This window comes from Danio rerio, chromosome 3 (genome assembly GCF_049306965.1).
Source record: "Danio rerio strain Tuebingen ecotype United States chromosome 3, GRCz12tu, whole genome shotgun sequence".
Lineage (NCBI taxonomy): Eukaryota > Metazoa > Chordata > Actinopteri > Cypriniformes > Danionidae > Danio > Danio rerio.
In genome coordinates, this window is record NC_133178.1 from 9,148,483 (window position 1) to 9,164,734 (window position 16,252).

At 34.8% G+C, this 16,252-nt stretch overlaps 2 protein-coding genes and 1 long non-coding RNA gene across 12 annotated transcripts in view; 1 reads left to right on the plus strand and 2 right to left on the minus strand.

The window, feature by feature from the left end:
- The window catches only part of LOC563995 (uncharacterized), a 73,615-nt gene extending 68,278 nt beyond the window's left edge, over positions 1-5,337 (minus strand). For 2 of the 7 annotated variants that reach the window (XR_012400811.1, XM_073944133.1), the window contains exons 1-2: positions 5,300-5,337; positions 5,073-5,131 (exon numbers count right to left, since the gene is read on the minus strand). Coding sequence is in view for 4 of the 7 variants with exons in the window: in XM_073944133.1 (XP_073800234.1) it covers positions 5,073-5,124 (52 nt within the window). In the remaining 3 variants the exon portion in view is untranslated. Of the gene's footprint in view, positions 1-5,072 lie in introns of all 7 variants that reach the window. The other 5 variants (XR_012400810.1, XM_073944131.1, XR_012400812.1 and 2 more) reach the window with 3 other exon arrangements.
- LOC141381140 (uncharacterized) overlaps positions 1-16,252 on the plus strand; it is a 693,969-nt gene that overhangs the window by 259,752 nt on the left and 417,965 nt on the right. The window lies entirely within an intron of this gene.
- Positions 5,643-16,252, minus strand: part of LOC564237 (uncharacterized) — a 144,879-nt gene continuing 134,269 nt past the window's right edge. For 2 of the 4 annotated variants that reach the window (XM_073944125.1, XM_068218714.2), the window contains 5 exons: positions 15,886-15,957; positions 8,404-8,497; positions 8,033-8,145; positions 7,745-7,835; positions 6,634-7,217 (listed from right to left, as the gene is read on the minus strand). In XM_073944125.1, coding sequence (XP_073800226.1) covers positions 7,168-7,217; positions 7,745-7,835; positions 8,033-8,145; positions 8,404-8,497; positions 15,886-15,957 — 420 coding nt within the window. In that variant the 3' untranslated portion in view covers positions 6,634-7,167. Of the gene's footprint in view, positions 7,218-7,744; positions 7,836-8,032; positions 8,146-8,403; positions 8,498-15,885; positions 15,958-16,252 lie in introns of all 4 variants that reach the window. The other 2 variants (XM_073944130.1, XM_073944126.1) reach the window with 2 other exon arrangements.

Consider the following 16,252-nt stretch of genomic DNA (forward strand, 5'->3'; position numbering starts at 1 on the left):
AATATTTTAATCCTTTATATTTTATTCTATATCTATTCTTATTATATCCTATATATATCCTTAATATTTAATTTTTTCATATGTAAAGATATTTGCCTATTGCTCTCTTGTGAATATTAAGCAGTGCGTAAGCAAGGCGCAACTCTGCGCCGGAGTTTAGACCGGGTTAGTTTTGGTCTAATGAAAAATCTATTATAGTTTCTCAAAATAGCAACGCGCCAGGGGTCCGCCTCAGAACGCCTTCCTTTTTAGACCAGAACGCCTGAGCGCACAAATAAGCGCTAATGCATTTGCTATTTAAACAGCGTAGCACAACACCTCAAAACCACTCTTGCGCCAAGCTGAAACTACCAAAAGATTACTGCGCCACGCCTTGCCCCACACTGCGCCGGGTGTATGATAGGGCCCTAAATCGGCCTTCAAACGGACACTCCAAAACAATCTAACCAAACAGGCAGAAAGATCATGAACCATTGATGGGATTAAAGATCTGTATTTAAAACAAAGCAAACAGAGAAAGCTGTATTGTTATAACTCATTTGATAGAAAACAAAGATTTCCTTCAAACCATACAATGACAAATGCTTTGCACAACCAAATCTTCCAGACTTATATCACGTGTATTACTTTCCTCTAATTTTCAATTCATTAATATATTTGTAACCATTTTTAACATGATAACGAAAAATGAGGAGCATTGGTCAAACAATTTAGTTAATGGAAAAGTAAAAAATATTGTTGATCATTTTAAATATTTAGGTATAATTATTGATGCTAATTTAAACTTAAAAAAACACATAATAAATTGTTTCCAAAAGATCTAGAGCAAGCCTGCGGATTTATAGAAACATCAGGCATCAGTTAGCCTACCTATGGTTGCTGCTAAACTTTTTATGAACACAATGATTTATTTTCCCTCATTTACCTTATTGTGCTACAAGCTAGTCCCACACGAACATAACAACATTAAAACCATTGAAAGCCAACGAGCGATCACTACTGTAACTGTATTGAACAATATAAATTACTTCGACAGTTTCTTATTTTATGATGATGTGTGATTAATGTTTAATATATTTAATGATCTTGCACCACCACCTCTCAAAAATACGTGTGATTGTCTGCCAGGGCAATATAAGACAAACTAGGTCATTGGTTAGAAGTGATTGTTCAGTTAAACTCAAGTAAACAGCTTTTGGACAATCGGTTTTTTTCAGTCAGAGCAGCAGTAAGATGGAATAATATACCAGTGCATATCAGAGAGAGTACCACTTTTAATAATTTTAAAACTGTCCTTAAAGTTTGGCTTAAAGAAAATCAAATATCCACTTATAGTTTGATTTTTGACATTCATTAGACATTCGATTTTCAAATCAATTAAACTCTTTGTTCCTACTATACTTTGGGCCAAAAATAGGTCAGACAGGCATAAATATGTGCCCTTTATGTTGCACAAGCCTTAATTTCTCGATTATAAAAAAATGAAAAATTACCATAAAAATGAATTAAACAATCAACCAAATGGAATTATACATTAAAACTAGTAGCAGAATATTCAGAAAAACATCCTGCATACTGCACAAGACTACACAGTTTTTGGATTTAGCACTCTATTTATTTTATAATATTTTTTAAATATCTTTTAATGTAAAAATTGCGAAATTCAAATAAAAACTCTGACACCATTTGAAATAAAATAATCAAATCAACTGTACAATTGTCTAAATATTATTCTGAATGATGCACAAGCTTTGTTTTTTACAGTTATGCCTTTGTTGATTTTATTTACAGTAAAATCCATATTTTCAGTATATTGAATATACTGTAAATCTCTTAATGAATTAAACTGACACCATTTAAAATAAAATATACAAATGTACTGTAAAATTGTGTAAATATTAATAATATTCACCCTGAATTCACCCAGGAGTTTACGGCAGTGAAGGAGCAGTCGGATGCGATGGGCAGAGTCATCTATTAGTAAGACCGTAAGACCGCTCCCCCAGCCGAACCATCCACACCCACTACTCCTTGCCAAGGCCGCCCACCTGCGTCCAGCACCCCGCCCCAGGGCACCATTTATTCCAGTAAACAGACCACGAAGCGTCCCTGAGACGGGCCATCCGGGGAAGAGGGAACTTGCTCTTTCCCTGGCGGAGGGCCAGGCTCCACATCAAATAACATCAAAAGTGTTTTTCAACAACCAAAAACTCAAAGAAAGAGCATTTTCCTCTTCCCCGAATGTGACAGCCCGAACACTGCCAGTCGGGGACTCTATGCCTTTCAGCTCACAGGATCAGTGCATCTCGCCAATGGCTTGTGGAGTGCAGGAGAACGATCTCCCTTCTCCCACACTCTCAGCCCCTCCTCCGGAGTCTGGGTGCAAGAAGAGAGTGAATATCTTGCCTCCTGCTCTCCTTTGGGACCCCAGCGCTGCCTGGTTGAACCCCATCCACTCCGTGCTGCCCAACCGCTGGTATGCCACGATCATGCGGATGGTCACCTTCAGCCCTTGGAGGGACCCCACGTTCCTTCAGGCCGGATTGCCTCTAGGAAAGGAGTCCAGGCATATCGCTGTCTTGACGAGTCTTTTGGAGTCATATGCGGCTGAAGTCGATGCATGCCGTTCATATCCTGGGTGAGCTCAAGCCCAGGTTGACCTGTTTGCTGCGTTTGAGAATGCCCATTGCCAGTGGTTCTTTTTTCCTGACCGAGGACTCCCTCGGCACGGATGCACTGGCCCACAGCTGGCCTCAGGGCATGCGCAAATATGCATGGCGAACTTGCCAGATCAGCGTTGTGCTTTCTTTTATTCAGGATAGGTTGGAGCGGAGTCTGTTGCCCTTTACACTGAAGGTTTACGTGGCTGCCATCTCAAGTTTTATAATCTTAGAGTGTAGCCGATTTTCCTCAAGGGTGTTGGGAAACCCCAATGAATGAAGTTAGGTGTTGTAACATGCTTGCTGCGTCTTTCTCTCTAACACAGAAATACGTGAGCTTTCTCGCTTCGTCAGTTGAGTTCCCGACTTGGCGAACCCTGCAGAGTTCCTACGAGGCTTCCAGCATCTGACTCAGTGTAGGAGTCATGTGTTGGCCCTTTACATTGTTTGTATGCCCCTTGGTCATCCCGCTATCTGGGTATGGATGCCTGCTATGTGCCTACCCCATTTGCTCACTCAGCTCACTCAGCCACAATGTAGTCCCCCCCCCCCCTAGGCAAGCTTATGTCTTCCCACCCTGCTAACCATCTTCTCGTATGCGTACTCCCCCTTTTTACGGCTAGTCCATATGCTTTTTTGCCACCAGGTCTCCCCATTAGGGCAGCAGGTGGCCTCCACAGCGTTCTTTCTGTCGGTACTGCATGCTTTCCCAACTTAATGTCATATTTAAAATTTCTAGAATTAACTAGGTGTATTTTTACGACTCCCTGAAATATATATCTAAACCAGGAACGGGTAAGTAAGGGCAAGGAGACACGCTGGAATGCTGCACCTCTGGTCTTGCAGGTGCACTCACGCTGCAGCTTGGCGTGCCCCTCACCAGAGACATGGTAAGGTTCTTTCGTTGTAGCGTCTTCCATAGATTTCTCCATAGTGAAAGTTTCCACATAGCATTGAAGTTCCTCTCTTAATATTAATATTAAGAAAGTTTTAGAGTTAATTTGTATACTTAATCTCAAATGGTGTAAGAGTTTCATTCATTTATGTGTTGACAGTGTATTCGATATACTAAAAATAAGGATTCAGTACAGTATAAAAAATCAAAAAAGGCATAACTGTAAAAAAACAAAGCTTCAGCATCCTAGACAATAACGTTTAGATAGTTGTAGAGTTGATTTGTATAATTTATCTCAAATGGTGTCAAAGTTTACTTCGTTTAAGTGTTTAAAGTGTATCTGATATACTAAAAAATATGGATTCAGTACTGTAAATAAAATCAACAATGCCGTAACTGTGAAAAACAAAGCTAGTGCAACATAGACAATAATATTTAGACTATGCATAACTGCATGCATAAGTTAATGCATAACTGTAAAAAAAAAACAAAGCTTGCGCATCATAGAGGATAATATTCTGACACTTTTACAGTTGATTTGAATATTTTATCCGAAATGGTGTGAGAGTTTAATTCAATAATAGATTTACAGTATATCCGATATACATAAAATATGGATTCATTACTGTATATAAAATCATATATAATATATATATATAATAATATATAACATTTAGAGATAAGTACAGTTGATTTGAATATTTTATCTCAAATGGTGTGAGAGTTTAATTTATTAGGAGATTTACAGTGTATTTGAATTAATAAAAATATGGATTCATTACAGTATATGAAATCAACAAAGCATTACTGTGAAAAACAAAGCTTGTGCATATTAGAGAATAATATTCCGACACTTTTAGAGTTGATTTAAATATTTTATCTCAAAAAGTGTCAGAGTTAAATTGAATTTTGCAATTTTTACATTAAAATATATTGAAAAAATATTATAAAACAAATAGAGTGCTAAATCTTGTGCAACATGCAGGATGTTTTTCTGAATATTCTGCTACTAGTTTTAATGTATAATTCCATACGGGTGAATTGTTTAATTCATTCTTATGGTGATTTTTTTTTTTTTAATCGAGAAATTAAGGCTTGTGCAACATAAAGGGCACATATTTATGCCTGTCTGACCTATTTTTGGCCGAAAGTATAGTAGGAACAAAGAGTTTAATTGATTTGAAAATCGAATGTCTAATGAATGTCAAAAATCAAACTAACCGCGGTCTGATAACATTGTATTTACTATGATGTAGGCTATTGTATGTATTGTACTGTAAGTGTGTATCGTAGCCTACTGTTATTTATTTATTTTTTAATATTGTTAAACTTGTTACAACTTTTTGCCCAGGGTACAGATATAAATTAGCTTTATAGCTAACTCTGGCACAACATATCACGTTGTACATTGTCCCTGTATAAATAAATAAAAATAACTTCGACCAAAGTTGGAACATTGTTAGAACTGATTTTATCTGAGTGTGTGTAAAAGAGGAGTACCAAAATAGGTAACATACCATCAGCGATCATCAGAAGCACAGACATCCAAACACAGTCGGGTGGATGCATCTTCAAACTGCCTTTGCAATATATAACAAAATCATCCTATATTCTTAACTTATAAATTAGCAAAGATCGTTGTTTCGACGACGTATCTTTTTAATGTCCGTAGATCAAATTTACTTTCACTTGTACGTTGCTTTTACTTTTAATTTGAGGCTAACTAGCAGTGACTGACACCTACCTCTCTCTGCTGGTGCAAATGAAGACATTAGCCTACACGCAGTTAAAGGGATAGTTCACCCCAAATGTATCATTACAGGTCTCCAGATGCAGAACACCTTTTTTCTTCAGTGCAGTGCAATATTAAAGACGATTATTCACATGGACGTTGCTAGGCCTATTTTAGGGTGCTGTAGCCACCCTTAAACATTTGCGAGCTCATAAACTGTACACTAAATAATTGCCTCAGTCCCCATTAAATTTGAAAAGAAAATGGCGGCAGAACTCGGCTCCTCCCACTCTGTTTTTCATTTGATCAGCAAACCACAGCCGTGGACAGTGAGAGAACGAGGTGTGTGTTTATTGATTAATTGTTTTAATATCTGCTTATTTGCAGTTCTTTGAGATAAGCTTGTATCACCTGTATGTCAGGGAGGAGCAGTCGGGTTTTCTCTGCATTCACCTCATCAGCACAGCTGAAATTTAACTCTTAACAAACATTTTGCTATTTTTATTTCAAAATGAACTAATATTAAACACTTTACAGTTCGTGTGGCATTAATACCATACAGTCTTGCACAGAAATGATTAAACACAGTGACAGAAGCATTTAGAGAATGTACTCGTTATAAATGTCACTGAGTCACTGACAGAGATAGAAGCATCTCTGAGATTAGATGAGAACAAAAAAAATGCACTTGGATATAGAAAGTAGTTTTTACTACAGTAAACAGGTGGGTTGAGCCTATTTGGCAAACTCAGAGCTTAAATGGCTGTGCCTGTCCATGTAATACAGTGGAATACTAGTATACAACCCTACTATATTGAACATTTTAAGTGTATTACTATTAAATTACTACTTAAAAATGTAATACAGTATTGGGCTTTATACCTTATATGGAGCTGAGCCCCCCTCAAAAGGAAAGTCCTAAAATCGCCCCTGATTATTCATATAATGGCAGTGAGTTTTTCTAATTGAAAAGAAATAAGTCTGAATCAATAACCTTGGTTTCTTATGATACACTGAGGTCTTATTAGCTGAAACGATCGGCCCGTGTTAGAAATTGAACATTATTTTAAATATTATTTAATCCATGTGCAGCCTCGTCAAACACATATCCGCCATTTGCAAATGAAGTCAGTTTGTAATCCTATCTCTCCTATGAGGAAAGGGCTATATCAGGGTCATGGGTGTGTCTTCAGAGTGCAAAGAAACGGTGACGAAAACTTTCTTACCATGTATCTAATGGATTGTTAAACAGTAGGCTATATGGTAATACTGTGTATTATAGAAATATAAAAATAGCAAACACTTTTAACTCCATTACAAATGTAAAACTGTTATGTCTTTTTCTTCATCTTGTTACACAATGCTTTATTCAATTTCCACATGATAAAGAAAGATTGAAGCTGCCTTCTGGAGAATTAAATATCAATTTCAGTGGTTCTGATAGTTAAGTGACCCAGAACAGATTCTTGATCCATCAGTTTAAGCAATACGAATGTTGTGGTCACTTTATTTCGATACAAGTAGAAAAATAAAAATAAATTCTGGCAAAAATTATTTTGTCTGCAATATCTCTGCAAAACTTTTTTGGAGCTGTACTTACACACTATATATTTGCTGTATACAAAAACAAACAAAATCTAACACCAACACCTTAAACGTATACAGTAGAAAACCATATGCATAACAAATACATTTAGTTACTTAGTTAACACTTTATTTGTGCGCTAGGGGCAGTTCAATTCATGGTGCATTCAAGTGATCTACAGTAAAAAAAACAACACTGAAGTTTGTTTGATCAGAGTTCCTGAGTGTTTGAGTAAGCATTCAATGTTGGATGAAGAGCCTTTTCTCTTGAATCCAGCTGAATCATTTGTCCTGATTCAGTCGAGGTTTGATCCACTGGCTGGACTTTCATCAGATCCTGCTGCATCTGGGTTCAAAATAATACAGATGTTTTAAACTATTATCATTATTCTGCATTATTATGAAAAAATGTGCAGTACTTCTATAAGCAACCTTTTGTGTGTGTGTGTGTGTTAACTTCAAAATCTTAGATCAATAAAACCAACTAAAAATAATTGGTTCTGGTTTGACCAGGTGACTGAAAACCAGGTTTGTTGTAAAACCAAGCATCACTCCATCCTTCTTTGTTACACACGATTGCCTGCTTGTAGCTACACAAATCAAAGCAAGCAAGCAAACAAACAAACAAACAAAGGTACTTTTTTATAATGACAAATAATTAAACCATTTCAACCTAGATTTCGGTGTAAATCTACAGGAGTTCAGACTTTGACTTGTATTATATAATGCAATTATATACTATATTCTTGAGTTTCTTTTATTATAATCCATTAAACTGTCATTTGTATGGATTTTATTTGTATGGGCTTAAGGCCAAAACTACTTGACCAACACAGCTGATGACAAACATGTCCAGTTTCACTATTGCCTTACCTTCTGAAGAGACAGCAATTTCTTTTACATTAGTTGGTTGAAATAGTCCTATTTGATTATTTTTCTTTCCCATCCACCAACTATTTTCATCCTACAAGACAAACAGAATGAACAACATTTATTTGCATTAGAATAGAAACAGAATATTGTTGCAAGTTTAACATCAAATTTGAAAACAAACATTTCTGACTCTCTCTATGACAGATTTAAAATTGAATGAACCATTTTGTTAATGTTTAAACAGATGATAGATTAAAAGAAGTAAAAAGTAAAACACTGAATAAATACCTTTGCAAGAATCTCTATGGTTTCTCCCTTAACTAGCTTCAGCTTGTCGTCTTCTTCAGGAGTGTAGTCACACAACACCACACATTTCCACATCTCTTTCTTTGGTTTCATCACTGCAGCAATGAAGTAAAAGTGGAAAACCATGCAGACTTATTAATGATTTGTGGGAATGGATTTTAAAAGAACTTTGCTGTTTTTTTTCCAGACTACACTGAGAAAGCGTAGCTAAATCTCTGTCAGCATTCATGACAAATAAATAAACACAATGTTAGATAAGAAGGTTTTTTTTATCGTTGATTTTTTTTTATGTGTTGATAATGTTCATGTTTCTACTGAATCAGGCTGATTATCCTCTGTCACATCACTCTTACCAGACTCTAGATCTTCAGCATGCAGTAAAGGACTTGTTTCTTCGGGCTTCTGGTTTAATCCACTGGCTGGAGTTCCATCAGATTCTTCTGCATTCTGGGTTCAGGATAAGAAGTACGCTATAAATTCTTAAACATTTTCAGTAATTGTAGACAATAATCTGATATGGCAGCAGCTTTTCCAGCAAATGACCAAATTTAAACTACAAAACTTGTTTTTGGTTTTCATTACGAAAAGTTTTTTCATGTCGAATGTTTACATTTTTTTATTTCTTTTGGAGAAATCGACTCTGTTGATGAAAATAATATTTGCAGGATTAAAAATCAAATGTAGGTATCAGCATGTACTGTAGTGCCTGATTGAAATCAGCAAAGGGATAATGCCCACTGCAAAATTCTGTAGTATACACACTACACCAAATAAAATTAAGGCAGTGTTGAAGTTAATGAGATGATTAATTGAATATTTAGGTGATGATTATTAGTGATAAACAACAGATGCTTTAACAAGCAGAATCACTCAAAGATGATAAGGAAAGAAATAAAGAGAAGAGACAAACAGAAAAACTGCTAAAACTGATTCCCATCACAGCCTTAGATTAGGTCAAATAAATAAGACATTCATTTATTCTTAACTCTGAGGTTTAAACAATCTCACAATCTGAATTGCCATCTTTAATTATAAGAATTCTAGTAGTATGAGATTGTAATGATTACCACGATGCATCGCTTCACTTTATTTATAAATAATTATGGGAAAATAAACAGACAATTTAATGCTTTAAAATCTTGGCAGAATTTTATACTCTTAAACACATCAGATGGAAGCTGTGTTTTACTGCATTTAACTTTTGCACATGTCTGAGTATCAGCTTTCACAGCACTGCAATATCACTAAAACAACAAAATCACCAAGACACCTTTATTTTCTTTACAGTATATTACAAGATTAGACTTTCAGTAATAGAATTTTAAAAAATCAGTAATAGAATTTAAAAAAATACTTTCTTTCTGTGTATTTTTAACATGCATTTTAAATATCAAAAACACATGGTTTCTCTATTTTAACTAGGATTTATTAATGCTTTGTTTTTTTCTGCTAGTACAGTTGAAAGCAGAAGTTTACATACACTCTAAAAAAAAGAACATAACTATTTTTTTAAATGTCTAATGGTAAGTTGTCCTAAATGTTTACTATTTTAGGTCCGTTAGGATTACCTAAATGATTTACATTTGCTAAATGCTAGAAAAATGAGAGAATTTTTTTTTTAGAGATTTTTTTTATTAATTTCTAGACAGTCAAAAGTTTATATGCATTTCCTTGATATTTTTTTAACTTTGCTTTTAAACTGTATAACTTTGTTCAAATGTTTTGGGTATCCTTCTACAAGCTTCTCACAATAGTTTGCAGGAGTTTTGGCCCATTCCTCTCAACAGAATTGGTGTAACTGACTCATATTTGTTGTCTTGTTCACACAAGATTTTTCAACAATGCCCACAAATTTTCTATAGGATTAGGATCCGGGCTTTGTGATGGCCACTCCAAAACATTAACTCTGTTGTCCTTAAAGCACATTTGAACTGATTTGGCAGTATGCTTAGGGTCATGGTCTGTTTGGAAGCCCCATTTGTGGCCAAGTTTAAATTTCCTGGCTGATGTCTTGAGATGTTGCTTCAGTATTTCTACATAATGTTCTTTCTTCATGATGCCATCTATGCTGTGAAGTGGACCAGTCCCTCCTGCACAGGCCCCGCGCTACGGGGGGCCAAAGAGGGGCATTGCCCCCTCAGAAAGAAGTTTTTAAAATATATGACATAGCAATTAAATTATGAAAATTGTGAAATTAAAGCTAGGCCTAGTCCAGAGATCTGATCCCCGCGTCAGGTCAGGTGAATAAGCCCGTAAATAGCCTTTAAAATGCGCACACTGCGATGGAGGCGCACTAAACTCACAAGGGAGAAAAGTGGGTGACATGAGACGAGCAGCTTAATTCATTAGTACATGTTTTGGTTAACTAATTCTTTAAACACAACACAGTAGGCTACACTATAAATAATATTTTAATTTATTCATTAATATTATTACAATTAAGCTAAAATTGACAAAACGCAGAATCCTTTTTTGCTTTCATTTTGACATTAAGTGCACTTTTACAGTTGTGTAGAGAAACATCCCATTATGCACCAGCAGTCAAGGTATAACACTTAATAAATGCCTTTTGCGTTTAAAGATGATCGGCCTCAGAATGTTATATTCTCAGAATGTTCTCTGTAGGTTATTTGTTGGTATTATTTTCGTAACACAGAACCTTCCCAGAACGTCCCCTCTAGGTTTTATTTAGGGTTTTTTTCATAACCTTGAGAGAACCTTCCCAGAACGTTCCCTCTAGGTTTTATTTGGGGTTTTTTTCATAACCTTGAGAGAACCTTCCCAGAATGTTCCCTGTAGGTTAATTTTGGGATTTATTTTATAACCAAAAGAGAACTTTCTCAGAACGTTGCCTATAGGTTATTTGTTGTTTTTTTTTCATAACATATAGAAAACCTCCTCAGAACGTTCTGTGTAGGTTATTTTCATGTTTTATTTTATAACCAAGAGAACCTTCCCAGAATGTTCCCTGTACGTTATTTCTGTTTTATTTTCATAACCTAGAGAGAGCCTTCCCAGATCGCTTTTATTATAGTACACACAAACACCCATGTGTGTTTTTAAATAATTATTATTTATTTATTTTTTGTTTCTGGACTTTGGATCTGTAATATAATTTGATGATTTATTATTTTATTTAAAAATATTTAGTAATGTCATTTAGATATAATAATTTATATGCGTCGTCAACGTCCTGTCACTCACACGCCAACTCCAGCTTCATGATGTCGTCGGCCAGCTGCGCTAATCAGGTAGGTTTATCAGTTGTTAATTTGTTTAATTACTACTTTACAAAATGTTTACAGCTAAAAAAGTGTAAAACTGTGAAATTTTATAAGGACTTTGAAAATATTGTTTAATTTGTTAATTTGCCTCTGTACTCTGTTTTTTATTTTATTTTATTTATTTATTTACTTTTGTACTTGATGTCATCCATTGTTAAGATTAATATGTTTGTATTGTTAAAACACAATAAAAAAAATAAAAAAAATAAAAAAAGGTTTATCAGTTGTTTTTTGATTTCGTTATTTACGACTTTTTCAAAATCCTTGTGAATTTGTTTCATAAACCTAAATTATAATACCGAATGTAAAGGTTAATGAGACTTTTAATCACATTGTACGGTACTTGCTATTTAAAAGCAAACGGTAATTTATAACGGTCAACTCGTTACGTTAGCCACTTCAGAGTCCGTTTTCTGAGGCTATATTATCTTCTACAACCACACAAATCTATTAACCTAAACCATTTTACAGTCATAATGGTGTTAGTTTGATTTATTGTTGAACTACTCTTTAACCAAACTTTCGAGGTGGCCATATATGCTGGTATATTTTAGAATGGCAACGTGATTACAGTAATGTTATCTGTAACGTTATCAATAAACGCACTGACATTTAACCAAATTCGCTCAGATATTCAGAAGTATTTACAAAGGCTAAACAGATAATATTAGGACGTAATTAACATCATCTCTTTTTGTAGGCAAAGTCTAGGCTTTTGTGACAAGCTGGGAGAAGAGAGACTCATTGGCCTTGTATGTAAAGGTTTGACACACACACACACACACACACACACACACACACACACACACACACACACACACACACACACACGTGAATTTATGGTTTATAAGAAACCTTCATAGACATAATTATTTCTAATGTACAGATTATATATTATATCCTGTAAACCCAACCAAGTAATGTCATAATTATATTAAAGTTCATTTAAATAATGGAAAGAAATGTTAAAATCTTGTTTTTATATTGACTTAAAAAGTCTCTCTGAATGCATTACTCTCCTTATCATCGTGTGCATTGTCAGATATCATTGCACGTTCTCAAATGTTTAGGAGTATACCACAAATAAAAGCTGAATCAGCTGATGAAGATCTCCAGTGTTACAACAATCTGCCAGGTACAGTAGTGTGTTACAGCAAATCCCTGCAAGATAGCGTAGCATGAGCTTTCAAGTTTGAGAAACCCTTCGATATTGATTAGCCAGTAATCACTGTTGGATTATTAAACCTTTTTTAAAACAGTATTTTTTTTCTTCATTTCCATGGCTCTTGGTAAGCTAGTTGAAGCACATTTCCGAATTTTTCATTGTCAATTTTAGTCAGTAATAATAATTTGTTTTGGGTCAATTTTTCATTTTCACAATCAGTGCACAGCCCCGGAGTCGGATTGACCTCCTCCAGACCCAAACATGTGGGTTATGTACAATATTTAAATCATATTTATTAATCTTTTCTTTTTTTCACTTCTAGATAAACAAAGATCCATCCAGGCACAGGTTGCTGCATTTTTTTGATGTACATACAGGTACTTTTTACACTGATGTTCATAAACATATTTAATATAAGAATAACTTGTATTTAAATCTAATTAAATGATTAGTTCATAAAATTTTTTAGATTACGCTATTAATTTCTCATCTTTGTTTCATTCCAAACATTTGTTCATCTTTAGAACACAAATTATGATATTTTAGATTAAATCTAAGAGCTCTCTCATCCTCCATAGACAGCAAGGTTCCAGTTTCAAAATCCAGAAAAGGAACCCAAACAAATCCTCAGACAATATGCCTTCAGTGGTTCAATCAAAATATTATGAAGCTATGAGAATACGTTTATGCACACATAAAACAAGAATAATAACTTTATTGAACAGATTCTTCTCCTTTACTTAATAATATTCAGTTTGAACCACTGAAGGCATACAGTCTGTTTTAAGAGTTTTTTATTGCCTTTTCTGGACTTTTGAGTGTCTCTGAACCCTTGCTGTCTATGGATGAGGGAGTCTCAGATTTAATTTAAAATAACATAATTTGTTCAGAATATTAACAAAGGTCTTGGGGGTTGGGACAGCATTAGGTTGAGTAATTATTAACAAATATTTTTTAATTTTTTTTTTAGGTGAACTAATGTAATAATGCAACAATTTAAAGTAATTCATATTTTCTTAAATTGTTTAATGCGAAAATTTAATATTTATTTTTGTAATTAGGCTGGCTTGTGTAGCAAGCCAGACTACTGTTATCCTATTTTTCTTCTGAGACTAAAAAACAAAACGCATTTCCTCCTAGAGCTTTCGAGTTTTGACCACCAAACTTACACCAGACCTCCAAACTGGTCTGACTCGGGTTGCTATATCTTTTCCGCCGACTTTTGGTTTTCGGGGAAACGTCCCGGGACCTTCGGAAAAATCCCATTGACTTAACATTGGACCAAACTTTGTGACCTCATAACTTCGCATCAGAATGTCACACAGACTTCTAACTAGGCTCATTTAACTCAGACTACCTAACTGCCAATAACTGATGAGCATTTAACTTTCTGGCCACGCCCTAGCAACCACTTTTGGGACCCTAGAAACTGTCCCATAGACTTCCACTGCAAAAGATTGTCATTGACTTTACATTGGATCAAACTTTGTGAGCTCATAACTCTGCATCAGACTGTCCTACAGACTAATGACTGAGCTCATTTAACTCCTAGTCTAGCCAGCAGTCAATCACTGATGGCCTTTAAACTTTCTAGCCACTCCCTAACATACCGCACCCTAGCAACTGTCCCATAGACTGCCATTATAGAGGCCCAGATTGATATCGTCATGCTGCAGACATGGGGTTGTTTTTTACTGTTTATACTGGCAAGAAGCTTTGATACATCATCAGTTCAAGCTGTCAATCATCTCCATAGCAACAAAACAAACAAACCTAGCAACGATTTAACAGCAGCTGTATCTCAGCATCAGAACATTGTAGAAAAGCGGGGGTTGGCTTGTTTGACTCATGCTAGCACACCATACATCCTGTATGGTTCACATGCTAGCAATGACTAGCAACATGCTAATAATGATTAGCTTAGTATTTCAACATGCTAGAAATGCTTACTGAACATTAAGGAAAATCTATAGAACACCGCTTTATCTATCTATCTATCTATCTATCTATCTATCTATCTATCTATCTATCTATCTATCTATCTATCTATCTATCTATCTATCTATCTATCTATCTATCTATCTATCTATCTATCTATCTATCTATCTATCTATCTATCTATTTATTTATCTATCTATCTATTATCTTTTAAAAACTGTTTAAACCAGGGGTCACCAATCTCGGTCCTGGAGGGCCAGTGTCCCTGCAGAGTTTAGCTCCAACTTGCCTCAACATACTGCCTGGTTGTTTCAAGTTTACCTTGTAAAACCTTGATTAGCTTGTTCAGGTGTGTTTGATTAGGGTTGGAGCTAAAATGACCTAGTTTTAAACTGGTTTAAAACCCCTGGTTTAAACTAATAAACTAATACCAACATGCTTTCACAAGCCAGCCTCAAAGTTTGTCTCGACGAACTTTAATAATCTAGTTTATATTAGACTTACATTTACATTTTACATTGTTAAATTTTTGGGGATATCTAGATAACAATAAAATTATTTATCTGACATCACAAGAAAATAGAAAAAGAAAAAAAAAGACAACATTGCACAGCCTCAGTGTTTCAAATAACCTGTTGAATTTTCACATCTGTGATCCATTAGGCAAAACACAATGCAGTTTCATGATTCAGTAGTACCGGTAAAATTGCTAATAAAAATTAAATTATATTACTTGTACATTGTGTTTTGTTTTCAGACATAATTATTAATACAATAAAGGGATTTCACAAGAACATAAATGGTGATGAGTGGAAACAAGAGTTAGTGATAAACATTACCTACAGTGCTCATCATAATTGAGTACAGCCCATTCTGAAAATGAATTTCTATCCATTTCTCAGTGAATATGAGTAATGTATTTTGGTGCATTTAAACAAAACAGATTTATTAAACAGATATATTCATTTAAATAATATTTTAGTCACATCTTTAGAAATAGAAAGATAATAGAATTAAATTCAAGCAACATATGTGAAAAAAATACAAACTACAAAATTGTAGAATGTTTCGTTTCTCTTGAATTTTGCTCTTTTTAAATGTTTTATTTAATATTTTTCTATAACATAAATTTGGGTGTACTAATTTTGTACCATTATCATAAGTTATTTTGTTCGATAAGCCCCTGATTTGGCTTCAGTACTGACTAATCTAATGTGTATGCACAAATATAATGATAGATTTGTGATTGGTGTACTTGTATATGCTGAACACAGTATGTTGATTGTGCACTTAAGAACTTAAGTGCACTTCTACACTCTCTCTTTGTCATTTAATTTAAGTATGTGATTGTTTGACTCTTTAATGCAAACAAGAAGACCGTTCTTCCAGCTGCTGTCAAAATGAATAATTGTTGTTTTTTACTGACATTTGTTTTACAGATGAACTACCTGGGGAAGCAATCCTTGGAGCTTCTGTGCACAAAACATGAAGACAGTTCCTTCAGAATGACATTTTGGTGCCTACAGCGTAAAATGGAAAAATTAGCAAGAAATCTGAGAGTTGAGAAGCATTCAACTAAGTTGCCAGTTTAAAGGTGGTGATCACTGTGGTTCATCGGTTAGAATGCAGGAGTCTGGTTTAGTGAACTTCGGTTGCTTTATTCCACATTGGTAAATAAAAATGTGATTTGTTCATAACACGCACAAATCCACCAAACATCGATAGTTAGCAACATTCAACTTCAATGCCAGTTGCTTCACTCAGACTGTATTGTTCTCTCACATGCACATCTTTGAAAGGCATATGTGATTAGCA